This window comes from Accipiter gentilis, chromosome 31 (assembly GCF_929443795.1).
Source record: "Accipiter gentilis chromosome 31, bAccGen1.1, whole genome shotgun sequence".
NCBI lineage: Eukaryota > Metazoa > Chordata > Aves > Accipitriformes > Accipitridae > Astur > Astur gentilis.
Window position 1 is genome coordinate 1,636,936 of NC_064910.1, and position 16,764 is coordinate 1,653,699.

Here is a 16,764-nt window from a genome sequence, read left to right on the forward strand (position 1 = left end):
AACTAAGGTTGATTAGCTTTCTGTAGCTGAACTGACTCACACGTTGATTATCCTGTAGCCAGATCCCACACTGGGGAGGTGTATGGGGTACATCTGTGGGAGGCATTGCGTCAGCATTGCCTCTCTGGGTAACAGGGTGCAGTTGCAATGACTGAGGTAAACTGTTTTCTTAAATTTCTGGCAGGTAATTTCTGTCATGATAGTATTTCTGTATCTTCCAATATGACTATTCAGTTGCTTAACTCGGCTTTTAAATCCTGTATTAGTTGTAAAATGAAGTCTGGTGCATGGTTTTGAGAATTTGGGGAATAAAGGCTAATTACTGTTGCTCAAGCAGTGTTTTACCGAGGGGTTTTCTGTAGTGACTAAGTTAGCATAACAAACTTTTTTTGCTTAACTTGGCTTTGGAGGTTAAAAATGCAGGACTAGTTTTATCGTCTTTAATGACCTAAGGATGACTATGCAAGTTCAGATGAAAGGTCCGTTTACTTTGTTACCCTGTGAGATAAGGGTCTGTAATAGATGCCTGGGAGAAAAGGTGTTAAAAAAAAAAAAAAAAAAAAGGTGAAAATACAGCATGACACCTTCTGTTATATCTTCCCAGCTTCTGATGGTCCATAGCTGAGGAGCTTCTTGAGGACTTGGGGTTGGTATCTGTATCACTGTGTATTTAACAGCTCAATGGACCTCCTTCTATGGCTTTTTTTTTTAAATAGCTTTCCAAAGCTATTTTGAGCTTTTTTTACCTTCACAGCATCCTGTGGCAATAAGTTCCAGAGTTAAATTATGCATTTTATAAAAACTTCCTTTTGTTTGTTCAGCTGTTGCAGCTGGTGGCAATGGGTGGCTTTGTTCTTATGTTATGGATCTTCTCTGTGCTATACATGACTTCATAGAGGACTAGTGTACTTTGCTACATCCCATATTCTCTTTCCAAGATGAACACTTTTAGCTTATTTACTCTTTCTTTTTATGAAATCCATTGCATTAATTTAGTTGGTTTAAACAGCATACATCTCTGTACCCTTTGTTGTTTTACGGTATCATGGTGGACCAGAGCTGTATTTAAGTTACAGAGATACTATGGAAATAATAAAAGCCATCTGTTTGTTGCCTCCGTCTTTTCTAATTTTCCAGTATTGTTTCTCTTGGACTTCACAACTTGGATGATCCTTGATCTGAAGTTGTTAGCTGACTGTCATCTTTTACTTGTCAGTGGGAGTAGGTAATTTAGAACTAATTTTTATGCAAGTATAATGACGAGGTTTGGTTTTTTATTATTTTGACTGAGGGTAGTTTTTGCTTTTGTTAGGCCTGGATTTCATCTACCACTTTTAACATTTGGTCATCCCCAAGATGGTATGGTAGCTGTTTGCTATGAGTTCAAATTTTGACTACCTTGAGTAATTTTATATCCTTAACAAAGTTCATTCTTCATGCCTTTTGTGAAACCACATGTACATTGTATGGAGTAGTGTGGGCCCTAAGTCAGATCCCTATGGGACACTTCTGGTACTCCCTTCACAGTGAAAACCAATCGTTTGTATACAGCTATTGTTTCTTACTTCTTGAGCACTTCTGAATCTTAAAGAGGAGTCTCCTAGCTCATATTACTTTTGTTTAAAACAAAACCAACCCTTGATAGGTGTCTTTTCAAAGGATATTTAGATATGGTGTGTTAACTGGACTACCCTATGTTTACGACTAATTGCCTCAAGGATCATAGATGCATTTTGGAAAGATTACTTCCTTCTGCCAAAGCAATGTTAATTATTTCTATTTCTGCATTTATGCAAACCCCACCAATTCTGTTCTTTATTATAGATTTTATCAATTTACAACGCTTAGGCATTGCTTTACTGGTCTGTAATTCTCTGGATCTCTTCCCTTCTTTCCTTCCTTCATCTTTAAAGGCTTGGTTCGTGTTTGCTGCCTTCCATTCCTCCGCTACTGAGTCCAATATTGCACACTATGGTTAAAATTTCAATTTAATATCAGAATTCTTTGAACTGACAGGTATCATGTAGTCTTGGCAAATCACAAAGGTATTGTGCTTGGTCCTTCTCTCTAACTATTCTGTGAGTTGTAGCATTGAGATGAATTATATTTATAGCAATGCCCAGGAGAAATGCTGTATTTAAAGGAAATGAAATAGCCTGCCATTTCAAGACTTAACAGAAGTTGTTACAAGAGCAGGAAGGGATGGAGTCCATGTGAGTTGCAGATAAATGTATTGACTCTTCTGTTGACAGAAGAGATGAGTATCTGAGGTTGATAGGGTCTCAGTAACGGGTGGCATGGAGAAGGTGGGAAGGTTGTTTTTTGTTTCTCCTTTCGCAGGAGCTAAGGGCTACTCAGAAAAAGCAAGCAATTGGCAAGATCATATGTGAAAGGAAGCGATTCTTCACAGTGTAACTGAGATGTGCAAATAATTTCTGTGGGTTTTTATAGAAGTTGAAATTATGTGGGTTACAGAAGTGACTAGAGAAGTCTAAAAAATCCATTTAAGGCTTTTAAATGCAGATAGTCCCTGAGACACAAACTGTAAGAAGAACATCTTGGTTAAGTATTACTATGTAATATTTGCCTTTCTATATTCTTCCTTATTGGCAACTCTTAGATGCAGGTTTTGGGCCTGGGTGGGCTGTCGTCGATTTCTCTTAAGTGCTTGTCCAGATTCCACACATGGCATCCCTGGATGCTGCTTGGAGGAGTGTATGGCTCTCTGCGAGAAATTCTTCTTGTCAGGAGGAGCAGCTTTAACTCCTGGGTTCTGCTGCATGAGCAGCAGTTATATTAGCAAAAGATCTCGCACTGAAACAATCTTTGCCAGTCACTGAACTGTCATAACTCATAAAAGCACACGGTAGCATACCCGAGTCTTCGTCAGAAGGTCCCAAGCTCTAGTGCCTGCAGACAGACACATTCCTGACCTTACAGGGCATCACCTACCACAGGCATGGACTCCTCGGCATTGGCTGGCTGTATGGAGGTGATAGGAATAGGATATCTCTGTACGGGTACCATTGATCAGGTGGCAGCTGAAACTTGCTCTATTCAATGTCTGCTGTGGAAACCCAGGACCTGCCTTCTGGATCAGGGTGCCAGATCAAGGCCTAGAGAGTCCTGGTGAGGTAGGATGTGTTGCAAGTGAGAGGCTGGATTTAGGACTCTGTGTCGGGTAGGTTGGAATGTGAGCGGTTGTGTTTTGGAGAGGGCGTTGAAGTCAGGGCGTTGCGAAGGGTAAGGTGATGGCGTGAGGCTAGAAGATTCCTGGACCATGGAGATGAGAATATTTAGGAGAAAAGGAGGAGTTGAGATAAACTGTTGGGCCTGGCTGCTCATAGTAACACCTCTAGGTGCCCTTGCCAGCTTGGCTACCCAAGCCCATCATATGGCCTATCAGCTGATGAATGAGAACTATAAAATGCTTGCAATAGCTAGTTTCTTGGAAAACTTATCTTTATTTCTTTCAGATTGTGTCCCCAGGCATGACTATGAATAAGCAGAATTGGTGTGGATTTCATTTTTGTTGTTGCGTGTAACCTGCTTAGAGCCCATCTTTTATTAATATTTGGAATATAGAGATTTTAATAGGTATTCCCATAAACTGTAAGTTTGAATTTCTTACAGAAACTTATTACTGAACATCATCATAATGCTGGATGATTGGGGTGGGGGTGGACTGCAGCTAAGTTGTGGGTTTTGGTTGGGTTTTTTTTTGTTTTTTTTGTTTCTTTTTCTTTTCCCTGTTGGAAAATACCTGAACAACAGTGGCATTTCCCAGCACCTCAAGTGAATCTTTTTCTCTTGACAGACAAGGTGTACCTCTCCCACACATTGGCTCAGGTGCTAATCTCGTCCAGTACTGAGCTGGTTTAGCTCCTGAAACTTGCAGCAAATTTCCTGCTTCTTGCTGGATTAATTTTCTGCCACTTCAGCTGCTGGAATTGAATTGCTGTGGGGGTTTAATGACCCCCTGAGTGAAAGAAGTGTGAGGTGGTGTGGGAGAAGGGAGTGTGGGAGATTTCCCTCCTGAAAGCTTGCCCTGATTTGTGGGCTTGTGAATCCTGAGCAGCAATGGTTTACCTAGATCTGTCCTGCATGTTGTGCCCCTCTGTGTCTGCCTCGCCCTTTGTAGGGATGACTCGGCTGCTGGCCTGGCAGCTGCTGAATGCCTTGAAGTTACAGGCTGTTGCATTAAATTGGCTTCGGTTTTCTGTCTTCCTCGCCTGAAGATGCTGGGACCTCTGGCTGCCCGGCTGCTGCTCAGGCAGCTCCACCAGCCCCACAACAGGAGTGGTGGGTCACTGGAGCAGGTGGTGGTGGGGCTGGTCCCTGCTTCAAGTCCTGTGCCTGCCCTTTCAAAACGGGTTTTATAAATGGTGGAGGATCCTGGATCACATTATTGTAGGTGCCTGGGAGAGAGGGAGAGGTCCAGTCCTAGGCTCCTTTTTTAACAGTATTTGTACTGGCTGAAATCAAAATGGTAAGCTATGAATCAAAAAGGGTTTGCTTGGGAGGAGCTGTAGCTCAGCGGGGCATGCATGCAGTTTGGTGTTCTTCAGTGAATTTTTAAAATGGAAGTGTTGCAATGAACCCGCTCTGATCTAACCGAAACCTGAAATCTTGAGTTTGGGGTGCTTGTTCATTTCTGCTAACTATTTTGCAATTACTTTTTTCCCATTGGTGATTCTAAATGAAAGCTTCAACAGGCTATATGGAAATTCAGTAAGGCTTTATTCTTAATTTTTGGCACTTTCCACAGTACATTCAGGAAGCAGTTGAGACTTCTGATTAAATCCCTTCTTACCAGAAGGGTATAACACTCCTTTTTTGGTTTTTTTTTTTCTTTCTTGCATTTCTAATTTTCATTTTCCCTCTCCCACTTTTCTTACATTCATCTAATCATGCTTAGTCAAATTCTGACCCATGCCAGAAATCTCAAAATATCAATTCCCCTTCAGTCTTTCTCTTCCAGCTACTAATACATATTTAATACTACAAGCATTTTCCTGTTTCTTCTGTTAATAAGTTTATTTTAAAAAGTGTGTGTGCAGACAACAAAATGAGACTCCTAAGGGTGCTGATAAGCAGTAGGTGAAATAGTGTTTGAGGTCAGTGGGGCTGTTCTTGTGGCTCATGCTTTGTCTGTAGTTGGTTCTCCATTGATGCTGAATCTGTGCATCATCTGATCACTTGGCTGTATGCATTTGTTCCAGATGAAACGTGAGCATGTGATAGCGTTTAAGTTGTGGTTAGAGCACGTGGTAGTGTAGTAAAACAGCCAGCAGGCTATTTTAAGAGGGCAGATAACCTCATGTAGTACAAAATCTTTTGCAGTAAGACGACTCCTTCCCGCCCCCAGCTCTTACTCTCTGGCATGTGCTGGGTGTGTCTCTATGAACACTGCTGTTTTAAAACAAAAAATCTGTCTCCACGATCTTACTACGTGTCTGTGATACTTCAGTATTATGGTAGTGACTTAAACTGGTATTTAGCCACTAGTTTCCCTGTTTTGCAAATGGAGAGCTGGCTTGCAGGTAACACTACCTATGTTGGATACAGAGAAGTTTTTTTCTATCTTTTTGTTTTCTTTTTTTCATCATGTAAATTAAGCTTTTTTGCTTCATTATATAGGCCTCTTCTCACTCCATACAGCATGGCTTTTGAAACTAAGCTGATACTTCAGAAATTAGTTGAGAAATGTTGGCAGAACATGTATCTAGACAGAAGGCATCCGAAATAGTATGGCAAGTCATCCTTCCTGTGTTTTTAGGTAGGAGTATGGAAATGTTCACAGTTCGGCTGATGTGTACTTCTCTATTTTAGAAAATAAATCTAAAATTCAAGTACTCCAAAAGAAGGCATCTCCCTTCCTAATGTTTGAAACCTAGCTGCAAGTTTCCTGGATGCATTGACTCCCTTTTCCTTAGGAACTGGTTTATTCTGAGCCTTACAAAATTCAGCGTGTCACTGCTGAGTTCAGCCATTGGCAAACAGCGGTTTGAAAAACATTGCACAGAGATGATTCGGTTCTGAATGTTTGTGTTCACGATCTGCTTTCAGACCCTGGCCAGGCCACTTGGGCAGCCTGTTTTGGTAGTCTTAAGCGACTGTCATTGTTGCTGTCCTGTCATTTTGATTTCTTCTGTGACTATGAGTGGTCTTCTTGAGGCCAGTCTTTGTTTTCAGTGCTCTCGATAATTTCAGTTAGCAGTTGGTCTGGTGTTTGTGCAGAGGCATTTTTTGCATTGTTCTTTCATTAAGGCTTTTTCTGAACTTGTTTCTTTATAACTTATTGTTGCGGAAAAAAGAAAAGTCAGGAAGAAACTGTAGATGTGTGAAAATGGTGGAGCCATTATGTATGTTTATACTTGAAGACGGGAAGCAGTTTGCAGATTCCATTACAATAGCTTTGCTCCCAAGTACAACATTTATCTATAAATTATGGAGGAGGAGGCGGATATCTGCCTGTGAACTTTACCTAGTAGTTCAGGGCAAGATAGCCATCCTCCCAGGTGGAACTCAAGAATACTTGTGTTCTCCCTGCTGTGCTGTTGTGGCAGTGTTGAATGGGGTTGGTGGAAGGATAGGTGCCCAAGAGGGTCTGAAGTAGCAGAAGCTGTGGGATGAAGGAGTGGCTTCCCAAAACTGCCATCTACTACTGTGACTTTAAAAAAAAAAAGTTAAAAAAAAAAAAAAAGTGTGGCCACTCAGGTGATCAACCACTCCCATGACTTGCAGTTGTTCACATCTAATGGGGACTGTAGTCTTGCAAATGTGACCAGTTGATACTGTTACAGACATCACATGAATTTGGAAGACCAAAGTCTGCCTTTTGTGTGTGTGTGTGTAATTGCAAGTTATGGACAAACTAATTCAAACTAATTACTGGCATCTGTCTCATAGAAAGGCCTAAAAACTGACTTCACAGGCTTTCTCCTGCTACATTGATCTTTAATGTAAACTATTCATACAAGAAGAAACTGGCATCTGCTCTCAGAATTAGAGGCACACTCCTGGAGCTGATGTTAGCATTGTTCTGGAGGGGGGAAAGCGTGACCTAAAAGATGCTTTCCTTCTCTGCAGTCTATTTCTTTAGGGAAAATCTCTTGTTAGTTCTGTGGGTTTTGCTGTTGTTTGCTTTTGTTTCTGAAATTTGGGCCAGCCTTTTTATTAGCGGTGGCACTGTATCCAATCCCCATGGCAGTTTTGGCTTCTAGTCCACTCACGCTCTTCGGTGCTGAATAAGTTTGTCATCTGTGGTGTCCAAAAGAAATGCTATGAAAGCAGGAGCCTTCTTTTTAGCAAAAGGTTACTGACAAATCACAATTTTTCTGAATATCTATGCTGATAAGCACTGCAGAAGTAAATGTGTTTTTTCATTGCAGGGTCAGATGACACAGTCACTTTCAGGAAGAAATATACTGTGACGTTCTTGAGACACTTCTTGCTGGTTTCTTGTGAGGCAGTTCTGTCAGTGCAAAGACTTGAGCTTTGACCTCTGGAGCATTGCTAGGGTACACGGCTGGCTTAGTGGAGCACAGAAGATTAAGTAGAACCCATCAGCAAATTTAGGAAATTAATGTAACTTGTAGTTAACTGAGCGCCTAGCCTTTGTCCTCTGAATGTATCGTCGTTATTCTGTACAGCAGGCCTTCATCTAAGCAGGTGGACATTGTCCTTCAAGTCAAGTAAAGTGTTTGGGCATAGGGTTTTTTACTTGTCATTCAATTGCCTTTGGTTCTTTCATTCTTAGGAATTGCACTATTGGGAGAATGATAAGGTGGAGTTTTCAGTTCTTATTTTTAGAGAGAAAAGCTAGTTCAGTAGGATATCCTTCACCTTTATCTTGTGGTTTTCCCTAGAACATATGACTATTTACCAATGTCCTTGTTTATCAGATGCACTGTCAGTCTGTGATGGCTTGTGCACTTATTAGCAAATTCATTTTTACCATTTTTATCACTGAGCGCTTACTCTGCTTCATAGCAGAACTGTCTATTTGTTTCCAAGTGTGTACTTTGTGGTTTTTTTCTCAGTCCTCTGTGTCTTCTTACTTACACATACTATTCCCCATGCATTTTGGCTGTGTTGTTTTCCCACAGCTGTGTTTCCTGATTTATTTTAGGAGAGTAGTTTACATAGTTCTTGTCTGCGTATATCAGAGAGGTGATTTTTACTGGGCTGAATCTTCCTCGGGGTACATTTGTGGCCAAGTTTCCCTGTTGAGGTGCCTCTCTTCATTGGCACCCGAAGGTACTTATGCAGTTGCTTTCTTTCAGCTAAGCAAGTAGGTGTACCCTGTTGCGTGGGCAAGTACCGAGGCATCTCAACTTCAGTGTCCTGATCAAATTTTATCATGAGTAATTTCATTGCAACAACTTTTATGTTTGCCTGTAGTTCCAGGACTGTGAGCTTCCTTAAGCTTTAGTGCTCAATCATGTATTAATACTGTATGCCACTGAATGTCTCTTTCACTGGCAGCTGAGATTATCACTGTGTGGTATCATCTGTAAGGTTCAAAACCTACAAAGCAATTTGAAAGTGATTTAGGATGAAGGTGTGATAGATGTAGTTCTTGTTTTGCTGTGCAGGTAGAAATTTGGAACAGGCTGATGTTTTCTTACAAGCTTATACAAATGTAGGCAGTGCTAACCTTTCTGTTTTTTAAATTACATCTTGGTTTGCTACTAATAGAAGTTTATGGTTAAAAGTGCCAAATTCTATGACTTTCTTACTAAAAAATTCATTTGAGGATACTAACTTGCTGTGTCAGATTCTAAAAACAGACAGATGTGGAAAGCTTCAGAAATTGTACAGTCCATCCCCAAAAAAAGAACTTTTGTGTTTTTTTGTGTAGATTTTTTTTTTGTGCCATTCTTGCTGGGGTTGGTGAAAATCAAGTTCTGTATGTTTAGTTTTGGCAATGTTTAGATGTTTACTTTGAAGCGGTGGCTTAGGTAAAATGTTATGTAGCATTTTAAATTAATGATCTGCAGAATCATTAATGCTTTGATGCAGTTGGTTTGGGCAAAAAATTCTTGGAGCTGGAAAGGTTTAGTACATCTTCAGGGACTCTAAAACAAGTTGGTTTGTTTTTTTTTTTTTTTTTTTTTTTTTTTTTTTTTTTTTTTAAACCTTTGTCCTCTTTGGATTTGTTGTAAATGTATATTTGAATACATGCATATGGACACAGACACTACAAACTTCCATGTACATTTTTATTGCTGGTTTTGCCTGATTTTGTAGATAACAAGTTAGGCCTTAAAAGTATTACCAGTTGTAGGAATTAAAGCTTTCTAGGTGATGTGGTGGTTTTAGTACAACTAAGTTTTTACTTTTGAGGAACAGGTTTATATGAGCAGTAAAACTTATTCCAGATCTCCTCTTAAGTTTTGTATATTCTTTACCACTGAGTTGTAATTTCTCTTGCGAACTGTTACCAAATCACACAGAAATCCTGCACTTGCGGGTCTATTCTCCCAGTTATTTTCAAACTTTTCCTCTTGTCATACTCTTAATTTTTTGAAACAGAACTTATTCTCTCCCTTGTGCTGTGCATTACTACATTTGGGCAACAGTATGCTTCATAGAGATTTCCAGAAGATTTGTAATCATCCCTTCTTCTCCCCCCCCTTCCCTTCCTCTCTCAGTTGTCATAGTTCCCTGCTTTTCTTATCTCTCCTTTTACTGCCACAGCTTTCAGATGATAATGCGTGGCTCGAGGAACAGCTGCTGCATAATAGCTCAATGAGACTCAGCACCACTTCCAGCTGACCTAATGTGAGAATAAATGAAGAAATTTGTGCTTTGCATGCAGGCTTACCTACAGGATCTTTTGTCCAGCTTGGGAATATTAGGTGTCATCATGGGAAGGGGGACCCTGGATGGCCTCCACGGCTTCCCCTTGCCAGCTGCTGCTCCAGGGGTAGAAATACGCCGGGGCGGTGGCACAACAAAGCAAGGTGTTGGAGATCCTTAAGTGTTTTTCAAGAAGGTCCCCTGTTTCTGACCCTGAAGTTGCCTTTTTTCCTACCACTTGTTCATTCATGCTCCGGTGGCCAAAGCTGCCGCAGCCTGTGCACTAGGAGCAGGTGGAGCGACACGGTGTCCACGGTCGTGCTGTGCTTTGCCAAGCTGCCCTCCTCATTTCCTTTCCTTTCCTCCGGCTGAGCGAGCCAATGTTCGCGTCATCTTTTGCGCTGGGGGCCTGAGGCCACCAAACTGAGCTGGAAAGTGTCCTGCCAGTTTAGTACACACAGCCTAGGGGTTACAGCTTATTTTGGGGCCGGCTGGCGAGGTTAGCAGTGGCAGCCCTGTCTGTGCTGCACAGATGTCTGGGCTGCTCGTAAGTCAGCTCCTCAGCTGCTGCAGTTTATGGTGCAGTGCTGTAAAGAAAGCTGTCATCTATTTTTGTTAGACAGATGCTTAAAATATTGACGTTAACTGGGAATACTGTACCTGTGTATATTCAAGGCACTAATCTAGCAAGGATATATTTATTAAGAAGAACCTTTCTATTTTATGCTTAACCAGTATAGAAACTTTTCTGACTATGACTGTTAGATAAACCACCAGAGCATCAGTAGGGGTGTAAGGATACAAGCAAGTTAAGATTGGTAGAAGACACGCTTGAAGAAAAAGCATGTGTTTGGAAGCTTGGCTGAACTGCCCCAAATTTTTTTCCTGTCTCCAGCTGTAGACCTTGTCTTAACAGGAGAAGTACCTTAATTTAAAAATATTTCCTCTGTAACTGGCTTCTGACTTCATGGGCTAGAAGGGGGGGAATAAAATAGTGTAAAGGATACGTGAGGCCTTGAAACTGACTGAGCTGAAGAAAAGAATGCTGCTGCAGGCTTACTGTATGCTTTAGTCTGCTCTCACCAGGTATATTCTCAACCTTATTTTCTAACTTACTTTTTCTTTCACTAATTCCTCAATCAATGTTTTTCCAGTTTCAGTAGGTACTGATTGCTGCAGGGATATGAAGGACAAGCATTGTTATGTTAGTTTTATTTCCTTATTGCTATTAGATCATAAATACCATTTGAATGGAAGTCTCTGTTCACTGAGGGTTAGTGGTTGAGAGGACTTAAAATTACCCGAGTGTATTACCATGGCCATTTTGCATGTGATGGAGTTCAAACAGATGCATGCAGAGGTCAGTCTTGCTTTAAAATGTGAGGATGGATTTGGTAGTTGAACAACCAGCATGTGGATGAAATGGATCGCTAAGGCATTTAGTTTTGTGTTTAAGAAATGTCAGTGATGGAGAAATCAATACGGCTCATGTGAAATGAATTTAAAAACTGGCTTATTAATAGGCTTTAATACAATTACAAATGTAGCATGGCCATCCAATGTACACCTTGCTATAGGGGATTTGCTGCCATTGGTACTCAACCATGTTATTTAACATTTCAATAATGACCTGGAAGTAGTCATAAAATTGTTATTAATAAGTTTGCAGCCAGTTGAAATCCTAGGGGCAAAAAATGCAGGCATAGTTATGGAAAGCCAGGCTTGTATATTTGGAATTGGTGGGGGGTGTGGAAAGGGAAGCCAGAACCTGTGCATCAGGGTAGGCAATCAGCAGGCTTTGGCAGTCAGTGTCCTGTGACCGAAAGGGCCAGCATGTTCTCAAGAGTATGTGTAGTGTCACATAGGATCACGTAAGTCCCCTTGTTATTAAGAAGTTTGATCTGGTCTGCTCTTAGAGTACGGTATCTGCCTGGGATATTGAAGTGTCAAATGTTGAAATCCAGAAGAGAACAGAAGAATGTGAGAAAGATGTTAAAAACCAGGAAAACAGGCAGATGATAACAGGCATACAGGGATGAGTCTGCTAAGCTTGAAGTTCATTGGTTCCCAGCTAACTATTTATAAATTGCGAAGTGTTTCTAGTGTAAGGCTCCTAATACAGTCCTGGTCTGTCTTTAATAGGTGTGCTTCTTGTTAATGCTTATATAAGGCATGTCTGCATGTGGTCAGTTCTATGGAATTTAAAAACGAAGGTATGTTATTTAAATAGTTTGTCCAAAAGATTTTGCTTGGCTGGGTCCTCATCCAATGTGACTTATGACTGTTTTATACCTGCATCCTGACTATTGTTTTATCTGTCTCGGAGGAAGATAAGGATTGGATGAACAAGAGGGTAAATGTCATCACAGGAGGAGTCTCTGCAGAGTTAAAGATACTGTTTGCCTGGAAAGCAAGGGCATATTGGCAATATTTTTCCATAAAGCCTTATTTAATGTCTATATATGCCTGTTGCATAATGTTTAAAAGACAAATCTCAGTATCTCCAAGGTAATACCTTTCTAAGTGTTTGCATTTTTAGGCTTTAAGAGCTGTAAGCATGTGCAAGTTTGAATTCATGTGCTTCTGACATGATTTGAAAAGTGGGTTATGCTAGAAGTTAATTTAGCATGCAGACCTTGTTATTTGGTGATAGTTTGCAATATAAAAATAACTTTGCTTGATACTTGGATCTCAAAATTCAGCTTTGATTCTTGCAGATGCAGAATTGAGGGTGTTGTTTGGGGCGGGATGTTTGTCATCCAGTGACACTGAATAGGGAAGTTACTGAATGACTTTCTCCCATCAACATACGCTTTAAAGCGTCAGTTCTCACAGCTGATCTGTCCTTAAATACCAGAATGAAGATTGTAGTCCACATGCAAGTCAGACTTCTCTTGAAAACCTGGAGCAGGCTGTTTTCTCTGGCAATCCTATGGAAGATCCTCTTAAAGCATTTTGATGCTTTTACTCATGTCAGTTTTCAAATATGTTGTGAAATGAGCAAACCTCCACTAAGATAGAAGGGTGTGAGCATTTGCTGGGGTTTTTTGTTGTGTGGGTTTGTGGTTTTTTTGTGTTCTGGTTTAGTTTTTTGAAATGATGTTTTTATAATCAAGTAGTTGACTTCATAACGAATTAGCCTCAAAACTTTAGAGCACCTAAGCTTTTTTTTCCTCACTTTTTATCTCTCTAGGTTAGTTTATTCTTAAACATTTGTTATATTAGAAGACAAATCTCTCTGGAGGGTGTCACGTCCCCCTCCCCCTTTATCAGATACTACTATTGAACGTGCCGGCCGTGAGCGTGCGGAGGGTGCCTTCCTGTCAGAATTGCTTTATGCAAAATCGCGAGGAAGCAAATGTTTCTCGTATCCTCCCATTGTGTTGTTTCCTGTGAAGTAGCAGACTGGATGCGTGTCCTGGATACAGGCTTTTTTTATGGCACTATACGTGTTGCGATGATCCAATCAAATCGTTCTTGGTATCCCCTATAGTCTCCGCATAGCAGGAAACGAGGCTTCCTCGCATCCTGTTGTTCTCCAGTTAGCCTGACTTTGGAGAGCTCTTGGCTCTATCAGAATCCAGAATGAAGGTGAGCTTAAAATGGATTTAGGATCTCTTTTCTTTTGTTTTTCAAAGTTTTTGTAAGTTTAAGCTATAGTTTATAACCTTTTTCTTAAGCGTTCTTTTTTTTTTTTTTTTTTAATAGCTCTCTCTCTCACCTGTAGTACCTTTCTGATCCAGTACTGGTGTCTACACAAGCATATGCATCTCATGTATTTCCTTTTTTTTAGGATCGGGACCATCATTTTGTGATTTGGTTTGTACTTTTAGTTTGCTTGTTTAAAAACTACCACAACACGCATGTAGCTAGCAATGAAAATTTTACACTCCTGATGCTTTCTTGTTCCATAACAGCTTGAATTTTTTTCCCCAATTTGAGCAGTGGTTAGGCTGATCTCCAGTCTGGTTTTGCGTTTAAGGCAGGTTTTATATATTCTGCTGCCACCTTATTGGTGTCGTTTCTCATCTCTATTTATAATAAATTATGCTATTAGTAAAACTTAACATATCTTTATTCTTTTTGTAAAATCAGATTATTTCTTATTTGCATAATGCCTTTTTTGTGTAAATAGTCTTTAAATACTTCCTCATCTTTCAGGAAAAACTCCACAAAATTCACATCTAGGCAATTTCCTGGTCCCTTTCCTTACTCCTTACAGCTTCAAATAAATAAGAGTAGTCTTTAAATTATCTGTAGCCCAGTGAAACTCAATGAAATACTTACTGGACTTATTTTATGTGAGTGGTAACTGCTTGGCGTATATTAGTGTTTGCCTTTGCTTGATTCTGCATCTGCTTTGTGGCATTGCTCTTCTGAGCTGTATACATACTACCTGAGCTTGAGAGATGTCGGCACCTGAACAGCCGAGGTAGAGCTGCTGCTTGCTGGGACCAGAGATGATCCTCAGTCTGAGGGGCAAAAATGTGCATGATAAAATATGCAAGTACCTTAAATAGTGTAAATGATTTGGGAGATTTTTTTTCCTTGCTGAATAATACTGTCATTAAATGTTTTCTAAATGTGCTCTACTTTTGTCAGTATATCACATAACCAGTCACAACTGATCTGGCAGCCCCTTCTGTGGTTACTTTAGATAGCTTTCATGAAAATTTTCACTTCTCTTGGGTTCAGCTAGCCTTCCTTTGTCCCTTTCTCTCTTCTCCCCTGGGAATATGGGGTTTTCCTCTCCTGCCTCTGAAGGCTGCTTTCTGAGGTCCAGACTTTCTGATAGTGCCTGTGGGATGGGTCTGTTATCAGGAAAATAAACAGGTTTTTGTTGACTTTTTAGATGAAAACTGCTACGCTGTGGGAAACTAAATCTCTTTCTGTTTCTTAAATCAGTTGGAACAACTGTGATAGCTGTCTTTTATTGTCCTCTTTTTAGTCTTGTACAAGGGAGTACTGTGACTGCTTTCGACCTATGCAGAATCTATTGTGAGAGCTATTTTCATGAGACTTTGGATGAGTGTTTCCATTACCTCAGGCAAATATTATGGGTCTCTCTCTCTTTTTTTTTTAAAAAAAATCTCCTCTTTTCCCCCTGAAAATCCAGATGTTTAATATCATCACCCAGTGCTTGAAAGTTACTGGAGTGTTTTCTACAAGATAGTTTGAGGTTTGGATCTCTTTCCCACAGTTAAAAAATAAAAATAAAATAACCCTCAGCTTTCATCCCTCCCCTTCCCAAACCTCATTTTCCATCTAACCTATCCAGCAACTTCACTCTTTGTAAAATTTATTGATTTTCAGGAGTGCTGCTTTCCTCTGTGTCTTGTAGAATAAAGAGATAGCATGTACGTTGTTGTTGTTGTGCTTTTTAAAGTAGTTGTAGTAATTTTAAAAGTATTTTATAAATAATAAGGTACAGTGCCTGTGAGCTGCTACAGAAAAAGAGTATGCCAAGAGTAATGGTACCCAGTAACTTCTTTGGCCAAAATGTCTGAGGAAAGCTTCTCTCTTCTGATAATTATGTTTTATTCAACTTCTCTGTAATTTAAATGGCACTTGGTATTTTTAGCTTATGTTCATCAGTTTTTCCCAAATGCAGCTGTTTCTATATCCTCTTTCTATTTAAAAATGAATTGATTTTTTTTTAATTAAAAAAAAGGGGGGGCGGGGGAACCCCCAGAGTTTTAGTGGTCCATAACAGTCACTGAAAGACTGATACCTTTGTCAGGCAATAGATTCTACAGTCATGGTTTGAACGGTGGCATAGAAATGCTTAGTTTAAAGGCTTGTTTCTATGACTTACTGCTTGTTCTTTTGTTTTCAGACTTTTGATGCAAATGACCTGTATCAGGGACAGAATTTCAGCAAAGTTCTCAGCTCTCTCGTGGCTTTAAATAAGGTGACTGCAGGTGAGTAGACTCTGCTCTGTCTTGGTGCTTGCTTACAATTACCTTCAACTTGCATCAGTATATATTTATACCTGTTCCTATGCACACGATAAAATGAAGATGCACAGAGTTTTAGAAGAGTTTTTGTGGCAGTTCATGTTGTTAAGACTTTGGCAGTGGCCTCTCTGTGTTCTCTAGTCTCCTCTTCTGTAGAAGAAAGCTTTGCAGTGGAGCTAAAACTGAGCCTTTTAGCTGGCAAGAATTCTTAGAAAAGGGCCTGGGGTTTTTTGGTTGGTTTTTGGGTTTGGTTTTTTTCCCCCCTGTTTGAAATACTAAAGCTGACTTTTGCTTCACTCTGTCATTCCCACGTTTGAACAATTTTGTCAAGGTTTTTTGTCGTTCCCTCCCCACTCTCCATTCCCCAGCACCATCCTTTCTTGCCAATAACAAAAGGATAGCCAACGTCTTCGATACCTGAAGCCACGCGTGTTTCATTTAGGTAGCAGCTAGAAGTCTCAAACCACCCACCTCAAGTTCTTTGGTGGGAGGGAGAGAGCTGTAGAAATAGCACACATGTGATAGGTGTCCGTGCTTCATTGTAGGGTGAGACTGTGCTAAACGATGCCAACTGGATCCGAGGACAATGAAAAAATGTTAACATTGGTGGCCCTTTTTGGCTTTTTTCTGCTCCAGGATGGAGCTTTACACTGTCAGCAGCAAGTTCCAGTAATGGCCATCAGGTTAGAGTCTGGTGAGAGAAAGAACATATTTAAAAATGAACCATACTTGTCAGTTTTTATGTGAGGAGGAAAAGGAAGCTGATAGAAAAGTCAGTGGTGGATCAGTGTTCTTTCGTTTAATAGCAATATAGTAAGTATCTTGTCATTTCTATAACACTCCTCTGGTCCATTACAACAGAGGATTTGTTTGTGGCTTTTTTTTGGTCTTGTATCAGAAAACACCCCATAGGAGTGAGTTTTACAACCAAATTCTTAGTTGTGATGAATGGGCATGGAGGTATACCATTGACGACTTTGAAGCTACTTAGACCAGTTGA

At 40.2% G+C, this 16,764-nt stretch overlaps 1 protein-coding gene across 5 annotated transcripts in view; it reads left to right on the top strand.

Moving 5' to 3' along the window:
* The window catches only part of ARHGEF7 (Rho guanine nucleotide exchange factor 7), a 125,341-nt gene that overhangs the window by 34,991 nt on the left and 73,586 nt on the right, over positions 1–16,764 (top strand). For 4 of the 5 annotated variants that reach the window (XM_049834309.1, XM_049834305.1, XM_049834308.1 and 1 more), the window contains exon 3: positions 15,644–15,728. In XM_049834309.1, coding sequence (XP_049690266.1) covers positions 15,644–15,728 — 85 coding nt within the window. Of the gene's footprint in view, positions 1–13,327; positions 13,399–15,643; positions 15,729–16,764 lie in introns of those variants that run through there. The other variant, XM_049834306.1, reaches the window with a different exon arrangement.